Raw genomic sequence first — 16603 nt, forward strand, 5'->3', positions numbered from 1 at the left:
TATCATTTTAACTTTCCAAGCTCATTAGCAGCAGAATACTTTAGTATCAGCCCTAGAACATTTCAGTGACGTAAACATTATGGATCAATAATTGTAATCTTTCTCATCACAAAGTCTGCCTACAGAAGCTGTTCTGCAGCTTTTAAATGTGCCACATGATGACACATGTCAAATGATCAAATTTCCATTTTATGTCAGATTTGAGTTTGAAGGTTCATTGTTGATCATGGACAGCAGGAAACAAAACAATCTCTCTCTAAAATGTCTTTTCAGTATTTTCAAGTCAAGAATAAACATTCAAATCTACAGTAAATGCAATTAAATGTAGAACAAAGTCCAATTGATTCATGCTGAGACTTTATTTTGATGTGTTGTCAAGGCTGCTTTACCAACTGCATGTTACAGAAAAAGCTGGAAATGTATCAATTAGATTGTTTGTTTTTTGTTTAACTCAGGGTTTTTAGAATCAGTCTAGTGACAAAGGCAATGCCTTGTCAAACCAACAATCCAAATCCCCATAGAAATATTCAGCCACACAAGACACATAAAAAAAAGAATAATAATGAAGATAAGGAAAACATGTAACGTTAATACACAATCATGTCATTGATTATTACTTTTATTTGGATTGAATAAATCCATTAATTGTCAAATTGTCACATTTTGTTTATTTGACATAGAATACGTAAAAGGGCGTCCATAGTGGCTTAAGTACATTTTGCACCAACACCCAGAAAGAGGGGTACTCCGGCCCTGTATAGCTGAGGAGCCTTTGCAACTAATTAGCCAGCAAAACACACATGCATGAGGAAACGGTACATGTGTTGGCAGAAAACACACGCAGCAAGTCCATCCATGCCGTCACAACACACACACACACACACACACACACACACACACACACACACACACACACACACACACACACACACACACACACACACACACACACACACACACACACAGGAGGCCTGATGATTGGTCGCCCCTCACGTCAGTGCCGTCTGCAGGGGCGGGAGTAGGCAAATCCAGCCAGTGCTCTAGTTTCTCTCACAGATGCTGCTGCTGGGTCAGTGTTATGCCGTCTATTAATAATAACAGTCAAAAGAGCCACAACGACGAAAAGGAGAAGGAGGGGAAATCCACATCACCATTTCTCTTTATCTCAATCTGCAGGGATGAAACAAACAATGTGACATAACCGCGCTTCAACTCCGACCAAAACGCTTTTTATCCCGCTTTGTATTCGTCTTTTTCACAGGTGCCATTGTCTCGTAGCTTCTCACACAGCTGGCAGACAGTCCCTGGCACAGCTCGGGGCACTTTATAGCGTCCATCCATCTGCACGGCGGCTGCGGCTTGTTGGTAAACAGGATCGGACTCCCTCTGGTGCATTGATGCACCCGTTTCAGTGGTGTAACGGTGAGCAGTCATTTTACATTGTTAGGCCTCTCATATAAAATGTGCTATACAGCCTGTTATTTAGAGGGAATCTCTCGTGCCAGTTATATAATAGAGCAAGACTGTATTCTCTGAGTCACTCCAGTGTTTTTCTAAATTTAGACATTTCTATTGTGAGAAAAGACAATGTGTGGAGCTTAACGGTGACTTTAAAGTGCCCTACACTTATTTTATACACCCCTATGCATCATGTTGAAGCACTATATAAACATGTCATACATGGTTTATAACACTCATGTAGTTGTTTAAAGTCTTGGATTCAAGAAGTTATGTTTAGGTTTATTGATGTATTCATCAGTAACTTTATCTCCTCTTGTGGCACCCATGGTACATTGAATGATAGTAAAACACAGTTGTAACAATATAAAATGTCTTCATATCAGAAGTTATAATCACTGACAAATATTATGAAGTAATACAAACCTGAAAGTGTTGTTTATTTGCCTAAAACTTCATTATTAATGATGCAACAATTTGTCCACGAATCAATTACTCAATTGACAGAAATTAATCCATCTACTATTATAATAATAGTTTATCAATTTAAGTATTTTCAAGCAAGAATAGCTCCTCAAATGTGATGAGTTTTATATTTTCTTTGTCATTATATGTGAATACAGTGATTACCTTTTAGATTTTTGGTCTAATACAACAAGCTGTTTGAGTACATCACCTTTGTTTCGTGACATATTCGGCAGATTCTATTATGATGAAAGAAATAATATCATTGTAGTATGTCATAAACCCTGTATTTTGTGTACTGTAAACTCTGTACTGTGACATCTAAATAGAATGACCTAAAGGAAAGTGATACGCACTTAATGATTTATTTAAGTTACCTACAATATCCTTTTTATATTCTGTTAATATATCTGGATGTTATATCAATGTGTGTATTGACAGGTAGAAAGAGTGTGCTTAATAAATAGAATCCTTTATTTCCATCTACATTTCTTCCAGTTGAGCACCACACAAGGCCAGCCATTGTGCTCTCTATGTAACATGTTGCCTCTGTGGATAATGTGGTTTACAGTCACTGACTCTATATGCAGTCTCTCACTACAATTATCGACTAAAGAAAAAAGTCCAGCAACTTTCCCTGTCTTCTTTGAAAACTGCTGTTTGCATCCAGAGGTGTATCCGTCATGCTTAAACAAAATGAGTCTCTCCATGGCAGTGAAATGGTGTGTCAGTGCTTTATTGTCGGGTGGAGACCTGGTATAAAATGATGGATTATTTTTCCTTTTACTCGCGTCCCTTTTTTGAGGGGCAGCTGCCACAGCAGTGTCCTCACTGGACTGTTGGTGGTGTTCAGACAAGAACAATTACTCCCTTTGTGCTGATCAACTCCCCTTCTATTCATAGAGGAAATAGTACACACACATACACACACACTATCAAAGAGTGACATTCTGTTGGAAATTGAAGCAGTGTCAGGCAGCCGCAGCTCAGCTCTGTTTGTCAGTGTCTCTGTGATCATGCCTACAGTGTTTATGCGTGACACATGTAGCACTTTGATGCATGTGATGGGTAGTTTTGGGCCCAACCTACTTTCTTCCTGTTCCTCTTCAGCAGCAGGCAGTCATGCAGGCGAGCTAGAGTGTTTCCCCGATGTGAACTGTTGAATATTTGATGGGAAGTTCTGTCTTTAATGCTAGCAGCAGCAACGGCAGAAGCAGCTTTGTGTGTGAACACAGCGTATATAGGACAATACCCTACCAGGCATCTCATAGGATCTGTCAGGGAAGCTGCCATAGTCGAGGCATTTTACAGCTCTAGCAAATCACGGAGGGACTTTCCTGCCTTTTTAAAACAACAACACCAAAATCTGTCTGACAGCTGAAACTCAATACGACCGACTCAGATTCTCTCTAAATGTTTCGCTATAGATAGCGTTCATCCTTTTTTCCTGCGTCTGCTTCTCTCAGTGCCTTGGCAACTGGGCGCTTCCTGAGTGGGCAAATATATAGGTCAGTGGTCATGCAGGGCTCCACCCAAAGCAAAATACCACACATAACTGTCTGCTCTTCATTAACACAAAAGGTGGAGGCTGGAGACGCGTGAACCCATCCGTTGCAACATGGCAAACACACACACCAACATGCACAAACACAAAGACTTGAATACAAATGACCCAGATCTGGGTTGTTAGTCTGCAGTAGCTTCACAGGTGATTTGTGCCATCAGCTGTGCAGTGACATGAATACAGGAACATATACTCCCCCACCTCGCTGTATGTTTCTCTTTGTCTGCTGGGATCTTGGTGATGCAGATTGTTTGACACAGTGTGATGATAATGGAGAACTCTTGTGTGTCACGCGTGGGGACACTGAGTTTAAGCCCTCTGTGGTATATGAATATGGAGGAACCGACGCAATGATAATGATTTTTACATTTGATCGTGATGCACGTGCAGGGCTTATTATGAATCAAAAGCTAAACATGTGTTTTTGATGAGGAGTAGAGAGTTTCTGGTACAACTTCACCTACTACTACCAAGAGTGAAGAAAAGTCTTTTAGTTCTTTTATTAGATTTCAATTCCATTGTATTGACTTGCAGAGCTGTGTAGCTATTCAAGGTGAAGCTGGGGGAGAAAAAGAAAACAAAGTCCTATTGAACAATGTTGTATTCATTTTGTGGACTTTTCTTTTGGATATATTTTTGTGAAACACTTTGGCCTTTAGTTTTGGCACTTTGTTTTTTAAATGAAACCATCTGAGACCATTCAAGGAGAACAACTTTACGTTGGTTTTTTATATACTTCTAAAGCGTGGCAAAGTATCCACATAAAGATTGTGAATTACTGTTTTAATCTTCAACACATATTGGGTTCTATAAGCTTATCATGTGTAGTTTTTTTATGTAAAACAGGAATCTGCAACATAATAACTAACGCTGATAAATAAATATACCTCTAAAATGTAGTGGAGTAAAAGTATAAAGGTCTTAATAAGTCCAATATCCACTACAATTACATACATTTCAGAATACAAAAGGCTTTGAAATGTAATTATTATAAGAGTTATGACTCATGTCCTCTTCATTTGTCTGATAATGGTAGTATGGCCCAGTACATGTCCTTCAGTTTGCGTTCACTTCACAAACATTCGAGACTCTGTTAGTGATTGCCTCTTGCTGAGTGAAGTCATTTAGTGTGGAACTTAAATGTGCAGCCAGCGACGAGCCTTGATAGATGGAGCATCACGGCTCATTCAGAGAGAGTGGAACTACCAGGCGGGAAGTATTGATCCTCTCATACTGCAATTTCCACCGTGAGACGGAAGAAATGTCAAATAGAAATGTCAAAGTGTCACTTCGGCTGCAGAAGGTACTAGAAAATCCCGCAATCTTAAAAAGAAAACTGTGCAACAAGAAAACAATACTAATCGCAGGGATATGATAAAAGTAAAGGTCTCCATTTAGCCATCCATCAGTTGATCCATCTCTTTATTAATCCATCAATCCTTCTATATCTGCCATCTGTTCATCTATATTTACTCACAAATGTTATCGCCTATTTAATTGTGTGTCATTCCACAGTCGATCGGTTTATTTTGCGTGTTAAGGACCAGGCACACAAAATGGATATAAAAAAATTAACGGCAGTGGAAAAGTAGGACTGTAGATATGCAAGCCGTTGTTATAATAGATACACAAATAATATTAATAAAAAGCAGCGTTTCACTCATGAAACACGTTCTACATAGCCATGTCATTTCCAAAATAATAGTGCACTGATTCGGTTAAGTTGAATAATCAATCAGAGTTATTTCTTACTGCTGGTCTACTCCACACATTTATTCCGGTGAATAATGTCAACAATGGCTAGTGGTGCGGGACAACACAGAAACTAGGGCCACAGAAGCTCTTGATGGCTTGACATTGATGTGTCAGAGCCTTTAGGCACAGTAAACATAGACAGACAACACAAACAGAGTTTCCAGTCCACCTAAATTGCGTGTCTTTGGACTGTGGGTGGAACATAGAGTAGAGAAACAGTAAGAACATGCAAACTTTACACAAACAGAAGAAAGTTGTTTCTTGAAAACAAAAAAAGTGTCCAATTATACGTGGTACAGTTTATTTTAGATTTAACACAAGCTGCTGCTGGTGGCATTGAAAAGTATGGATTTCTCTGTCATGATTAAACAATATAAATGCTGATTCCAGTCGATCAGCTGCTGTGATGAAAACTAGAGGAGTCACGGCCTTCTACAGCACACAGCCTCCTCCTCCTGTTCTAATGTGAAGAGGTTCATATCAGCAGATGGCGATGAGTCCTGTGTTAGCTCTGATGCACTATCACTCACTGGGTTAGTGTGACCCCGATCTCACAAAGCCCCCTCTCACATGAAGAAACTGACTTCTCATTATTCATGCAGACGCACAAAACACAAGTGTGCTCTGTGTGTCTCTTTGTCTCTGTCTATATAATCTACAAGTGTTTTTCTGCGTTATCTTCCCCCTTGTAATCGGGGAATGCATGGTTCTTAATTTGATAAATAAAAGTCCAACATATCTACTGTTCATGGCCACATTTGCTGTTCAATGCTCCCCATCCCCCGCGCCTCTCTACTTCTGACCTTGACTACAGACAGCGGTGCTACAGTGATAATCTATTTCATGGTAAAACAAACACACACAGCAGTGTAGCGTCACAGCAAGAAGGATGAAACAAAGGGGGGCACTTTTGATGGGAATACCATCTGTTTGGATTGGAGCAAAGTTCAAGCTATTAGTTTAGGCAATGGAATGAAAATGTCTTTACCTTTCCCCCAGCCTTTCTGTCTTTGCATATGTATGTGTTTGCAACTTCAGTTTTTCACTTCTGGTTAGATGCAAAGCTGCCGGTCTGACTCTGGGCTGCTCATGAATAGTAGAGATCTCTAAATATGAACCTTTAATTTGTGTTTTTAGACATTCCTGTGTGTAGCAGAGTCAGGCTTTCAAGTTTCTGGCAGTTTTTTCTAGCATGCTTCTTGTAAATGTATTTTAAAATCTTTCCTCTGTCCTTCTTCAGGGTGCTTCTGTGGTCTGGGACTGGTTTATTCCAACAAGTCGTGCACCATGCCGCCCATCACCTTCCAGGACCTGCCTCTCAACATTTACATGGTCATCTTCGGGACAGGCATCTTTGTCTTCATCCTGAGCCTTGTCTTCTGCTGTTACTTTATCAGGTGAGGGCAAAAGATACAGAAACAGTGATCAAAACAAGAAAGGTGTTACAAAAAAAAGTTGTGTTTTGTAACATGTCCTTTAAAACAGTGGGCTCTGGTTCGAATCAGTGAATGAGTTGGTACAGTAACAGGGCATGATGTTTTAATAGAGTCAATGATACTGCTAGACTAGAGTAAAGCAAGAGTCAATGATCCAAGGCTAATATGCTCCATAGTTGAAATGCATGTTGCTAAATGTTTAGCATCATCACTTATCAAGAACAGAAAAAAAGCATTCGATCCAAGCTACATTGCTGATTATAACATCTAATCTATATAAGTAATACTCAAATCAATCCAATCATATCAGATATTTAGTTATCTATTTCAATCTGCACTGAAGTAGTAGGCCAACTAACGTCAGTAAGGAGAACTGTGCTTGGTGTGTGTTATGTGAGTGTGTCCGTGAAAAGAAGAGGAACAGGGTGACCTCTCCCGCTGTTGACTGTGTGTGAACTCCCTGATGAGCTGAGGGGACATTTGTGTCTGAAGCACGGGATATGAGACAACAGGAAGTAGCCAGCTATAATGTGTGAGGACAGCAGGGAACAAAACTCAGAATAACCACGATCTGAATAGCACACAGTGGGAGTAAACCAAAAATGAAAAAATCAACATGAACGTCTACAATGTACAAAATGTCATAGGGAAATTTCAATACCTGCAGTAGGATTATTTTTTATCCTGAGCTCTCTTTGGATGGCTAGGCATCTCATAATGAGCTATTTTCGTTGTCGCTGTCAGAATCACCTTTATTATCGAAATGTCAAACAATTTATAAAAAACCTTGGTTGTTGGGCGAGAATACAAATACACGCCACTAAAGGCTGGTAGTTGGTATCCAGCAGGTATGTGACGCTTTCCCTCAATTATCTGCATTTGCCTCCTGTGCAGTTAATTCCTTTTCTATAATTACATTTAAGTGAACAGCAGCACAAAGTGAAATCCGACATGCCTCTTAAACATAGTTTATTCTTGACGGGAAAAAAGACAGTTTACTAAAGTATCCCCTCGCGCTTCCTATTCAATAGATGTTCTTGGCTCTTTTTACTCTCACCAATCTCAAATTTTTGTTTATCGGCTCCTGCAGACGGCTGTTTTTAGGGAAAAATACCAAACGGCAGACAGAAACAGTTAGCGACTCTCTGAAGAACATAATGGAGCATTAGGCAGCCAAGTATTCCCTCAGCAGTTGTAAGACAACTAAAACAGAGCTCAAAGAGAGTGAATATCAGACTTAAATTTGGTTGGATGACACACCTTCTTAACTTCTGGATTTGGATTTTGCAGACAAAGTTCACCCTGTAATCACAAATGTGATAATATGTCAATATTGTGTTCATAACTTGTTTTGGTGCCCCCAAGTGGCAAAACATTTGCTACAACAATTGCAGTTTATCACTTTTTTGGCCCAATAAATATTATAAATGAAGGAATCAATTAAGCTCTGAGATAATTTCATATTGTAGTTATTGGCAGAGAAAAGACACATTTCTGTAATTGTGAACTCTTTGTTTGGCCCAGGTTTGACTCTAAACTGACCATCAACTCTGTTAGAAAACCAGGATCCTTCCTGTTTTCTTGAAGTACTTGCCTCTGTCTGAATCACAACCAATGAGTCACTTCCTTTCGGCTCCTTAAACAGGCTGAAGGTAGTCTTTGGTAGGAGTGTGATTGTGAATTCATTTATAGACCGGGGTGATTCATCACATGAATACTGAGTGATGAATGCCATTCTTTGTTGGGGGCAGGCTTCCCATTATCCACTCAGACAGGCTCCCTGTAAATCAGTGTCAGGGATATTGTGATGTTTGGTTCACCGTGACTTAAAATCTGCCTCTATTCATCTATGTTAGATTTCCTCCTCTAATCATATAAAGCAATTATATCGTTTTTTTAAAAGCCTTGCAAAATTGTGGCACGCATGCACAGATCTTTTCAGCCTTAATTTTCAAACAGTTACTATTATAGTGTCACAAAATGGGGGTGTACACAGCAGTATACCTGCAGTGTACAAGAGGGTAAAACCACAAGACTGCCAAAAGCGCTCCCCCAAAATATCCCATCTTTAATTATACCAACATCCCACTAGTCAGTGAGATAAGTGTGTTAAAAAAAATGTTTTGAGTGATTTTGCTTCTTTTGCAAAAATACAATATATACTTCACGGCCATTGCCATACAAAGACTGAGCACAGAGATATTTGTCCACCAGATTACCAAAAAATGCACTAACTCATTTAATTTACTGTTAGTGATCCTTGAAACTTGATCTGTTAACACAGTTGTTCATTAGCCAAAAACAGGAAACACAACTTCTACCTGTACTCAGACAAAACATGACTAATAACTACAAATGCAGAGTACTTTTGGTAGCCTGTAGTGGTTACAGCACATGCTCTATTCCATTCTTTAGTCCTGTAGTTGTGTGTCATACCCGCCTCCCTCTCTCCTCCTTTTCTGCACTTTCCTCAAATAAAAATAAATGTTAATAATTGGAAAGTTTTCTCAATTAACCCCGCAGTAATATGAAGCTGTAGATCCACATGAAAACACCATCCTACATGCCGAGAATGGGATAGGCAGAGATTTGGGAAAATAAAGTGACTGTTTAATTCCAAAATGCGTCAGCAGCAAATAGGTCATCTTCTATCATGAACATGATTAGCAGTGAGGTTCATTTGGTTAAATCTGTGAAAAACTTTTCTAAGAAGAGACATTCGGCCTATAAAAGTGTCTCTATAAAAAGCTGTTGCTCTGTGGATTTATGAATCATAAAGAAAAAAAGATCTTAAAAAGGAAACTGTAAATGTCAAAGCAGGAAACAAATGAAATACACGTTAATGTTTTATAAGCAGTCACATTATAGTTAACATTAGCAAAACATTAGCTTGGCTATTCTCAAAGGAAATTATATAGTGTTTGATATGCTCAAATTAAGTCTGTTAAAGGCAATGGTTTTTTGTTTTTTTTAACCCCCACACCTGTTGAATTCATTGTGTCTTTGTTCAATAATAACTGGTCTGCAGTATCTGTATGAGAATTGTTCTATTCTTGCAGACCGGGCACAAAACTGAAACACAGAAATCTCCGTCATTCCCCCCTTCAACCCGCTTCACATTATTCTTTAGCCATGGGAAATCTCTACACATGTAAAACGTGTATCCTCACATTGTCCCGCAGGGAAGATTGTTAGCAGCAATCAGCGTAAACAATAAACCAAGTGACAAACACAACCAATAACTGTCCCTTCCTTACTTATAGCATGAACATTTTTGTATTTGTATTAAATTTGAGGGGGTAACAGATTGCAAAATAAATATTCATATTTCATTTAAGCTGCTCTCACTGCATTCATTTTAAATCACAGACAATGATAGACATGTGAGTCTATGTTTAGTTGTGGAAAAACAAGAGGCCAAAAATAACCCAGGTTGACAAACGCGGCTCGCCAAATGATAAAGATCTCCTCTCTATTGTTGGTTATTAGGGTGGTGCAGGGATTCTAGGACGCACCGTACTCATTAACTGTGTTTGTGTGTGCGTTTTGCTACATTGTGTGAACAATGTGTGTGTTTGTGTGTGGGTGTGTGTGTGTGTGTGTGTGTGTGTGTGTGTGTGTGTGTGTGTGTGTGTGTGTGTGTGTGTGTGTGTGTGTGTGTGTGTGTGTGTGTGTGTGTGTGTGTGTGTTTGTGTGTGTGCTTCCAGCAGCTGTAGCTGTTTGAGAAAAGTTAAATGTCAAAGCTTACCCTGTAATTACACAGCTTCTGTTACACACAGCAACATTATGTTACTGCGCAAACTTCTCCAAAGCTCATCCTGAATCTGCTGGGAAAATCATCATAGTATAAATATAGACATTTTCCTCTTTTAACAAACAAGTGTCAAATGGGTCACTTATGTACCACTAATCTCTTCCATTCAGGTGTTCGCAGTCCCACCTTTCCACTGGTATATGATTCATATATGTCAGACACTTCCTGGCTAAACTGCTGGAGTTGAACCAGTGAAAATCATATTTAATAGTTCAATTTTTTTAATGAAATAGATCATAATTTACAAGTTGGAAGATGGAAGTTGAAAGTTGGAAGTAGGAAAGTCAGGCTTTTTCAAAGCTACATCTTGGTGTTTATGGAAAGGTCTCAATCCCACCTTTCCACTGGTATATAATTCATGTAGGTCAGACAATGTCTTCATGCAAACATACATAGTTGATTGCATTTTAAAATGATTTTTTCAAATCATTTCTTATTTTTTGTTTTTTCTTCTCTTTTACAGCAAACTACGACACCAAGCCCAGAGTGAGCGGTTTGGATACAGAGAGGTAAAGAACTACCTCATTATTTAGGCACACTTGAATGAAACAAAATCTCTTTCAAACATGTTTTCTTTTAATCCTACAGGTGGTTTTAAAAGGTGACCCAAAAAAGTTGAATCTTCATGGGGTAAGGATGTGATTGTCATGCACATTTTCACAGATTTTTGCACATTTTCACACCTTAAGAGCTTTATAACGTGAGACAAACGTAAGCAAAGATAATGCATGATCATTTCCTCAAATGAGGGTCCTCACTGCGTCCTGTGTGTCACTCTTGCAGCAGACGTGCGCCGTGTGTCTCGAAGACTTCAAAGTGAAAGACGAGCTGGGAGTGTTGCCATGCCAACATGCTTTCCACAGGAAGTGAGTACATGAGAGAACAGTGGAATCTTTCTCTGCCGCTTGTTACCGCTTTGCACTCGCACTGGCTTATTCACATGAAAACGTTCGTGTTTCATCTGAAGTGTAGTGGATTCAGCAATCACACAGAGAGATTTAGTTGATTTGTTCCTGACTGCAGCGACAGGAGCTCTTGTTCGATATTCAGGGAGAAATAGTGAGAGAGAAAGCATATCCCAGCATGCAGCGGGTAGACAACAGGAATAAATAGTGCTATGATCTTGTAGGGGAGGCATTCCTGATGTTCAGTAGGTTTCGCAAATTGTGATTTCCTCATAGTCATGTGGTAAATTATAAGGTATTTATGTCAATATTAAAGGGGAGGGACTTAATGAAAGAGAGGCAAAAATAATGTGATTTTGTCCTTTTTGTATAACACAGTGCTCAATAGTAAAAGCTGAATATAGTGTTTGAGTTGTCTTGGAGAACATAGCCCAGTTTAAACCGTTTATCTCAAACTGCAGTTTAATAAGGAGAGATTTACTGGAGATGTATAATAAAGAAAGACTTAAGATAAAGACTTTATTGATGTGAAGCATCCTCACTAAGAATCAGTCTGTATGAAGAATCCTTACCACGTTATACTTATTATTACAGTTATAGTTTCTTTGAACATCAATTTACACACAAAACAAGGTCTGTATAAAAAAATTAAGTATCTATGTTAGTAATTATTAAATGACACAACAGTTTACTGTAAAAGAGAGACAGAGACAAGCCAACAGGCAAACAACAACGTTAGAGTAATTTTCATGCTTAAATGGCAGAAAATGCTTTTCAGACCCTCTAATCTGAGAGGTCTGTTTTTCACTGTTTTATGTGATATTAAACCACATCTTAAAATATTAGAATATCATCATCAATAAGAAAATAAATTGTTATTTGCAGCCCAAGATCCAAATAGTTTGCTTTGATCAGTGAAACATGTTTAAATTAGTGAGAGAAATCATGATCTCATGTTGCTTTATCCTTTTTCTTTCTCTCCTGAACAGGTGTCTAGTAAAGTGGCTGGAGGTGCGCTGTGTCTGCCCCATGTGCAACAAACCAATAGCTGGCCCCCCTGAGCAGCACCACAGCATAGGGACCCTTCTTGATGAACTGGTGTAACTGATGGACCCCTGCAGGCCTGGGACAGCTCGCCGGGCCCGGGCCCGAGCAGCTGATATAATTTTGCGACCACCAGGAACAGGGACCCTGTGTTGCTGCTAAAATATCAGCGATGACATACCGACATGATAACAGTAAGCTGGGGTAACCTAGTTACCACCCAGAGGAAGACTGAAGGATGCTGTTGCCTAGCGACCATTTCCAATATGGCAACACGACACCTTGTGGTGTCTGAGAGATTATCTCCAGCCACCCACACATCACTCCACCACTCTTCTTTCATCATTCCCCCCCCCCCGCCCCTCCACACACCCCTCACATCTTCTCTGGTTACCTCGAGTCAAGTTAATGACACCACTGAAGAAGAGTCATGTTTCACAGCGACAAGCGAGTGTAGAAGGATTGCAGCGCGGGGTCAGAGGCACTGATCCCCTCCGAGCATGTATGAGTGTCGAATGTCATGGTGGTTACTAACCTGAAATGTGGTTATTAAAACTATCGCTTAATTCTTTGAGTAAAGACATTTTTAAACAAAGCTGCAGAGAAAATGACATTTCATTGTCCCTTAATTGGGTATTGTTAGGTATAACAAGGGTTGGACAAAAATATCTGGAGCCATCGAGATACAGAGTTCAGATGAGAATTAATAACATTGTGAGGCGAAGACATAGACAGGGTTAACTGAAACTGCTTTAAGCGAAATAAAAACGTTCAAATAAAGTTTGGGGCCAAAGATTATGAAGTCGCATTGGTTACAAAAAGAAATGTGAATTCAACGGGACCTAAATTAATCTTATTAACATCTCAAACTGTAGTCCACATGTAGCAAATTAATCAGTATTTCCATTTAAAACCAATTGCGAAACCGATGTAATACTGATGATTGATGTGGCGCCCATCTTTACAGTGATATAATGTTCTATGTGTTGTTTTTCCCACTGGGATGTTATTTTAATGTTCAAACATGTTTTAATTGTGTTAATATAGATAAAAGGAAATGACACTTTTTACCTTTCACTTGAACATCGTGTTTTTTTGTTGATTATTTTTTTTAGATATTGCACTTTAAATTCACAAAAAACATACCGCCTTTGTTCTTCTAAAATGTTAAGACTAAAGTTTGGATGCAGCATAGCTGGTCCCTTGTTCTAAGGTGTGGTGAATCTTTTATAAAAGTCTGTGAAGTATCCGAGAAGCTGCTTCATGTGAAGAGAAAAGAAGCAGCAAAGCCTCGGTGTTGTTCTGTGAATTCACCTGGGAAGAAACTAGATCTCACTTTTATACATTTCTGTGGCATTATTGCTGGTGATTCTGTTTTTACATTCCTCCATCGTATTTTTTTGTGATTTACACGATTCAGAAAGCGACACACTGCCTAAAATTGAGCACAAAACTCACAAAGCACATTGTCCACATACAGTAGGCACCTGCTCTGTACATAAAGCCAAACACATACACACACACACACACACACACACACACACACACACACACACACACACACACACACACACACACACACACACATATAAGGCTGTTGACTTCATTCACATGAGTCCGCGTGCCAAGAAAAGAAAAGAAAAGAAAATATCAAAGAGATTTGTTCACTCTGATTCTGGCCACATTCCACATTTTGTAATCCAAACAGATGTAAATATCTTGAAACAATAATAAATACAGTTGTCTGTTTTAATCTGCTTCTCTTGTTTATTTCTTGGTAGTCTTGTATCTGGCGCCATCATCAGGTAAAATACTGTATGAAAATGTGTTGGATTATTCAACGTAGCTCGGTTCACAACCTTTTTGGCTCTTGACCCTTAAGAAGAACAATGCCGTAGTAATTTATCAAAAGACAAATTCCTTTCAAATGCCTTATTATGGTTCTGAAAAGTTCTGGTTTGGTAAAAATCTATCGTTTTGCTAGAAAAAGCAAGGAACATTTTTTTACAGCAGTAAAGATTTGTTGTTATGTTTAGGAGGGCTGAGATCAGTGTTATTTCCATAATTGGTTATTATTTCTATGCATTAGTTTTACTAAAAGTGTTTCTTTATGTGTGTTGGTTATCCATTGAGAGTAAATTAAGAATGTATGTTTTACTTTAAAGGGTCCAATGACTCAAAAAACACATTTCTGCTTTTTTCTTTTTATGACATTTAATGACAATTTTGAATATTTTCATTGGGATTCATAAATTTTGACTAACTGCAAGTCTAGATAACACTGAAGGGAGTGTTTTTCATTTGGTGGAAAGTCAGTACTAAAAGGCATTGAAACTACGGACAATTGTTTAGTTAATATCAAGTAAGAAAATTGTCTTTTTCTGTCAGCACATGTTTTTATATAAAGTATTAGTTTAATAGATGCTGAATCACCACCACATTTCACATAATACATTTAAAAAACATATTTAGAAACTTTGATTATGAAGTGTTTTATTACAGAAAACACATTAATACTGGACTGTTTTAAATGTTTAACAGGGGGAAACACAGTAGCAGACTAAAACATTTAGAGGAATCAGAACTGGAGAGTCGACTTTCAAATGAAAACAATGAGCATTTGTATGCTGCCTCATAAAATGTGAAAGACCCGGCACTATCACTGGGTCCAACCGGTAACTAGCTATTTCCCTGCAGCAGATTGCAGGTGGCAGAGCATCGAAAGTCTAAAGAGGCATTCCTCCTTACTCCTGTCGCCTTCTAATTAGACTTAAAGGCAAGGAGGAGCCTCGGAGGAGCTGAAAGGGGATTCAGGATGGAGGCAGATGGTGTGAGATCTCATATGGAAGGAAGTGAACACTGGGTCTGATAGAAAGAGAGGGATGGAAAAAGAGAGTGGGGAAGAGAGGGAGGTGGATGGAAAAGGTGGAGACTGAGAGGAGTTACTAAGTTTGGATACTTTAACTCTCTATTTTGAGGAGGTTGAGATCTGTTCAATATTTAAATGGATGAGATAACTCTAGACTGACGAAACAAAAGCATGCAGAAGAAGCAGGAAACACAGAGAGAGGAGAAGATGAGCAGCTCAGGATGATGGACTTCTGGTCAAAACTCACAGCAGTTGGTGATTATATCTAAATCTTTCTTTTAGATCTGTCTGTCCTTAATTACAGCTCTGTCGTGTGTTAATATGGGTGTGTTGGTGGTGATGCTTGTGTGTTTCAGCCCGTGATCAAAATGTTGACAATCAGTTTCATCATAAATCTGATGACCTGTTGTAATATCCTGCTTGTGAGGTATTCAACCGAGATGACGGCACAATGAAAGCATTGCACTCATGTTAAATAGATACAACTACATGAGTCTTTATATGAGTCACAAAAAATGGAAGGTTATAACGATTATCATGATATTTAAGCAACAACAAAAAAAATGTTGATGCTATAAATGGATTGAAATAACATTAGTAGTATGTTCTAAAATGGTCAGCATGGTATGAACACATGCATCATGTCATACACGCAGAAATACCCACACACTTGCACATATACACATCACGCACACACACACACTGCTTGGGTGGACCTGGAAACATAAGCAAGTCTTTCATGAAATCAGCCTCTACCTGAGCAATAAAGAGCCATCTGTGCTGTGAATAAACTTATGGTGGCAACACACACACACACACACACACACACACACACACACACACACACACACACACACACACACACACACACACACACACACACACACACACACACAGGGTGGAGAGAAAAACACAGAGAAATGCTTGTTTCTGTCACTTCCCACCTTAAGCGTCGTGGCACTGCTGAGTGAATGTAAGGTCAGGTTATTTCTCTTTATGTGCATTTTATAGCAGCCAGCCTTCACCTGAGCAGCAGTCCAGCAGCAGCGAGATGAGGCTGCGTCAAATTGACTAGTAATGAGATAAGCTGCTCAAAACATTGAGGCACATCAGGAGGAGACTGAGCAGGTTGGTTGGTTAACTTTCTTCGATTGTCATTTTAATTTGTTGGATGTAGAAATATTTACTTATGTTGATACTGCTTTCTGTGAATACCAAGGAACCCCAAAAGATAAATCTTGCTTACATTCATGGTGCTCAAAGGATGACTCATAAAAGCTAAAGAGAAAATGT

At 38.9% G+C, this 16603-nt stretch overlaps 1 protein-coding gene across 2 annotated transcripts; it reads left to right on the plus strand.

Annotated features, from left to right (window-relative positions):
* The first annotated feature begins 1055 nt into the window (after nucleotides 1–1055).
* rnf122 (ring finger protein 122) lies at nucleotides 1056–14194 on the plus strand. Of its 2 annotated transcripts, none has more exons than XM_063896300.1 (6): nucleotides 1056–1422; nucleotides 6483–6639; nucleotides 10956–11001; nucleotides 11081–11122; nucleotides 11276–11358; nucleotides 12387–14194. In XM_063896300.1, the coding sequence occupies exons 1-6, from the start codon at nucleotides 1398–1400 to the stop codon at nucleotides 12499–12501; spliced, it is 468 nt and encodes a 155-aa protein (XP_063752370.1). In that variant the 5' UTR covers nucleotides 1056–1397; the 3' UTR covers nucleotides 12502–14194. The 2 variants fall into 2 exon arrangements, with proteins under 2 accessions (XP_063752370.1, XP_063752371.1); XM_063896301.1 differs by having other exon boundaries at nucleotides 11279–11358.
* Nucleotides 14195–16603: the final 2409 nt, after the last annotated feature.

The sequence above is a fragment of the Eleginops maclovinus genome, chromosome 12 (assembly GCF_036324505.1).
Source record: "Eleginops maclovinus isolate JMC-PN-2008 ecotype Puerto Natales chromosome 12, JC_Emac_rtc_rv5, whole genome shotgun sequence".
In the NCBI taxonomy this organism is placed as follows: domain Eukaryota; kingdom Metazoa; phylum Chordata; class Actinopteri; order Perciformes; family Eleginopidae; genus Eleginops; species Eleginops maclovinus.